Here is a 4653-nt window from a genome sequence, read left to right on the forward strand (position 1 = left end):
ATAACACCGTATTCAATTGCATCACTGAATGTTAACGATGGAAGATCAGGGAACTAATCTTAAAGAAACCTTACAAATTTTGTCATACATATGCGTTGTGATATACATATGGTTAAATTGAATAGTGTAAACAATATTTTATCTAACTATGTTTATAAATAAAAAATTGGAGAGGGTAGTTAGAAATGAGTAAAGATTTTCACAAATAATTTAAGTTTTATTCATTTGAAAATAACAATCTAAAACCACCAAAACATAAGGATATGAAAATGAAACACCAAAAACTAGACTATATCATATCATAACTCCAATATTGCTTCACTTGTTTGTAGGAGGAGCTGCAACATTTCCCGAGCAGTTATTTTTGAGAAGATCGGGAAAGAAAGGAATCATAGGAAACATTTTTGGCAAACAACTATCCTCTATAGCTGAAAATTCATTGCAACACATTGGACCGATATGTCCAAAATGTCCCGTGAGAATCGACGTCGTGATTTCTATCAAACATCCGGGAATGTTAACGAGAGATGACCAACATTTCGTAATATCGATAGGTAAAACTCCGGGGAGATTCGAAAATTGTTGCGGTTGCTGCATCTCCGCTAGACTCGGCCTCGCCAAATCAACGAGACATAAAGCTGCGACTAGTACCAAAGAAAAGAGAACTCGGGATCTGTTTTCCATATCTAGAAAATTAAACCGAAGCTTGTTTTGTTCTTGTTTAGTGAGATTGCTTGGAAAGAAGTATTTGGGATGGTATGAATATGTAAAGAAACATGGAATTTATAGGGTCAAAAAATATATGTTATAACTAATGTTACACGTTACATTTTCGATGAAATTTTCTAACCCCCAAAATAAATATTGAAGTCTTCATGGAGTAACTTCCTTGGTTGTTTTAAACTGAAAATGGCTTGAATGGCATTGAATAGTGAATACATTATCGATAAGCACATGAATACTTGGGAGTTAACAAGAAATTAAAGAAAAAGGTATAAAATAATAAAAATAAAAATATTCCGGAACTATTAGTAGTACAATTTTCAAAGGTTAAAAGGAATGCGATTTAAGTGTCTTAAGCAGAGCTATATTGTATATAACAAAAAAGAAAGAAAAGAAAATAGCACTTTCAAGAAGGTGTTAATAATGTTTGTCAATAATTTTTTTAATGATATAAAGATATTGGTATTATTTTTAAGATTTTTATTATAGCTGTAAAAGTTGTTTTAACGTGTGTGTGTGTATATATATATGGATGGATCTAATTTAATAGTACTTGCCACTTGGTTTATATATTTCAATATGACTAAGATTAATTATTTATTTACATTAATTCATATAAAATAAAAGAAAAGCAGTATTATTTCGCATAGCTAAATAAAATTAAATTAATGTTTTCTCTTTTTGGCATTATATTATTGTTATATATATATATATATATATATACAAAAAAGATGCATTTCCGGGGATGTTTTCCGTTGTTTTCTCAAGGGGAAAGGCGTTTGGGGAAATCAAGATGTCATGAGGCCATTTGTTTGGTGATGATGTGACTACGCGCCTTTGTGGATCCTTCTTTTGTCTTTTTCTCTCCTTTTATATAAAATATAATGATGCCAACCACAATATAACCGTGGTGCAAAAAAAAAAAAAAATAGAGAAAAGAATATGCTAAAAACAATTAAGGAAATTTGTGAAAAGAAATATGATATTTCAAGAAAGATATAAATGAATGATATTGCAATCTCAATCTATGCAAAACATAAGGTGAAAATTGAATGGTTTAACATATCAGAATTTTATATCAAATCTCATTTCTATTTAAAAGTGTGATTTTTTTTCAAGAAAAATATAAATTATTATGATTTGGTTTTTTTTTTCAAGCAAAATAACACTTCCAAAGATTTACATCGATTTCACAAATTTTCATACTCTATTTTTTTTTACATTTGGATTATTGTATTATTTAAAACACGGTAAAAAATGCGAATTCCTCAAGAATTAATAGTTTCTTCTTGCATTTTCTCATATTTAATAAATTGCGATTTTACTATACCTGAAATTGTTTCAAAAAAAAAATTGAACACTTTCTCGAAAATTTTCCTAATGAAATGCTATAAAAAAACTTTTCATTTAACTTATTTTTGAAAAAAACATATATAAATACCTAAATTTTTACAAAAATCTCATATAAATACCTAAACCATAAAATTTTCATATAAATACCTGAATTTTTCTAAAATACTACATAAATATCTAGATTTCTGAAAAACTCTCAAATAAATCCAAAATTCGTTAATGACATCATCTATTTTTATTTGAAAAATACTTAAAATTTATATTTATTTAGAATTTTTTTTTTAAAATCTATATATTTATATAAATTTTTTAAAAATTCAAGTATTTATATAGAAATTTTATAGTTTAAATATTTGTATAGGATTTTTATAAAAGTTTAGGTATTTATATGTTAATTATTTTTTTAATAAATGGAAATAAAGTTGCCGACAAAAAATCTAAAAAAAGGGCACAAGGTTTGCGTAGGTCAGAGAGAGAGCACGTGAGTTGTCGTAGTTCCTCGTAGCCTCCAAAAAACCACTCGACCCTCTCCTCCAAAACCTACGGCTTCTTCCTCCTCCTCCAGCCTCCTGTTTCTCTCTCTCTCTCTCGATCGACCCCGCAACTATATAAGCACTTACTCCCTTGTATTTCTCCTTCAAACAAACCACTCAACAACATCAATCAAAACACGAATCCGAAGCATTGACACAGATTCCCGATTCTCCCGGCAAAAACCCACAAAAAATTTCCAACCATGAACGCCGGAAAACAAGCTTCGTGGGCTGTTGCCATGGCGATCGCGGCGGTGGAAGCGCTCAAAGACCAAGGCGTCGCCCGGTGGAATTATCCCCTGAGATTGCTTCAGAAGAACGCCATGGCTCGTGTCCGTGCGATCTCTGTGCCCGCTCGCCCTTCTTCTTCACCGAATTCGTCGTCGTTGTCGGAGGCTGATTGCGTGAGATCTAGTGGCGTGACGAAATCGGAGGCTACAATGGAGAAAGTTATGGGTATTAGCTGTTTCGGTCCCACTACTGTTAGATTCTAGTTCCCTGTCTTGCTTTGTTCTGATTTCTTGGAGCCCCTTTTACGAATCTACAAAATGGCGTGCGTGTAAATTTTGGGGTTAGATTTCGAAACGGAATTCCGGGTTTTTGTTTGTTTGCCGAGAAATCTTCCAGAAACGCCGGAAATTATACAGACTTCATAAGATTTAGGGTAGTGGGGAGAGGAGTGAAGGAGAGAGACCAATGAAGGTCCAGCAGTAGATTTGGTTCTGTTAACTGAAAATGAATTTCAGAACAATAATAATCTTTACAATTTCATGGAAAGGTGAAATCTTTTGATCTCAATGAAGAGAAATCGGTCTGAAAAATCCAATCAAAGATCTCTGTCTGAAGTTTTGTTCAGATTCATGGGTTTGATGAACACCAATCTCATACCTAGAGAATCAGAATCACCAAATGATAACGGTTCAAGTTCTTCTCAAGCGTCGAATATGGCACAAGTAGAGGATGAACCGGTCCATAGATTCAGATTCACTGACCCAAGAAAAAGTACGAAATGTCGTTTACTTAGAGAATGTGGAATTACAACTAGGTTGTAATCAGATATGGTCGGTCCAAGTATTGTAATGAAACCGAAAAGGTTGGAGAAGAGTTTCATGGGTTAATGGTCACGAAGTGTGTTACAATTACAATGCATCATGGAGCAGCCATTTCTGAGACGTGTACCAAAGCTGCATCGTCTCCACAATCTCGTCAGTCATTTTTCACGACTGTTGATATTAGGAGATGAATCAAATCCCGGTAACGGTAACTAGGGATGTCAATCGGGCCGATCCGAGTCTGCACTCGGTCCGAAAGTTTCGGACTCGGGTTCGGGTCGGCCCGATTTTTTTCGGATCTATATAGTTAAACCTGAAACTCGACCCTATGCAATTCGGGTTCGTGTCGGGTCGGACTGGGCCGGTCCGGCCTGCGGACCTTCCTTTGTAAATGTTTTTTTTTTTTAATTTTCGAGCTTTTAGGCTGGTCCGACTCGAATCCAAAACCCGATTTGAACCCGGTCCGAAAGTCCGATTTTTTTCGGATTAAAAAACTTCGGGCTGGACCGGACCGGACTTCGGACCTCGGACCCAAATTGACATCCCTAACGGTAACTAGAGATTGACATTTTAGCGAATTTAAATAAAATTTGTGTTGCTTTTTCTCTTTTTTTGTTTTGTATTTTTTTTGTGCAAATATGTTGTTGCTTCTCGGTGGGAACAACCAAGTTTAAATAGAGCATATAGTATGAATTATGTATATGATATTATATGAAACATTAAAACTGAATTTCCTCAAAATGAACCCGTAATATCAGGTGAATCATACATAGATATCGAGCCAAAGGGTTTGGTTCAACTAATACACCAGAAAGAATCATGAAAAGCTGTATAAAAAAAAATATAGATGAAATAGTAATACTAATTTGATTAATTTATTGACATTTTAATTATATTAGCACATAGTCACCTAAATCCACGTGTATACGACAAACTCCACCGCCGTATAAATATCTTTAACAAAAAAAAGCCCACCACTACGCCGCCAAAAA

General features: G+C 33.8%; 1 protein-coding gene across 1 annotated transcript; it reads left to right on the top strand.

Annotated features, from left to right (window-relative positions):
* Nucleotides 1-2573: 2573 nt before the first annotated feature.
* On the top strand, nt 2574-3257 carry LOC104807172. The gene has a single exon (XM_010532337.2). The coding sequence runs from the start codon at nt 2813-2815 to the stop codon at nt 3101-3103; it is 291 nt and encodes a 96-aa protein (XP_010530639.1). The 5' UTR covers nt 2574-2812; the 3' UTR covers nt 3104-3257.
* The last annotated feature ends 1396 nt before the right edge of the window (nt 3258-4653 follow it).

Source organism: Tarenaya hassleriana, unplaced genomic scaffold (genome assembly GCF_000463585.1).
Source record: "Tarenaya hassleriana unplaced genomic scaffold, ASM46358v1 Cleome13, whole genome shotgun sequence".
Classification (NCBI taxonomy): domain Eukaryota; kingdom Viridiplantae; phylum Streptophyta; class Magnoliopsida; order Brassicales; family Cleomaceae; genus Tarenaya; species Tarenaya hassleriana.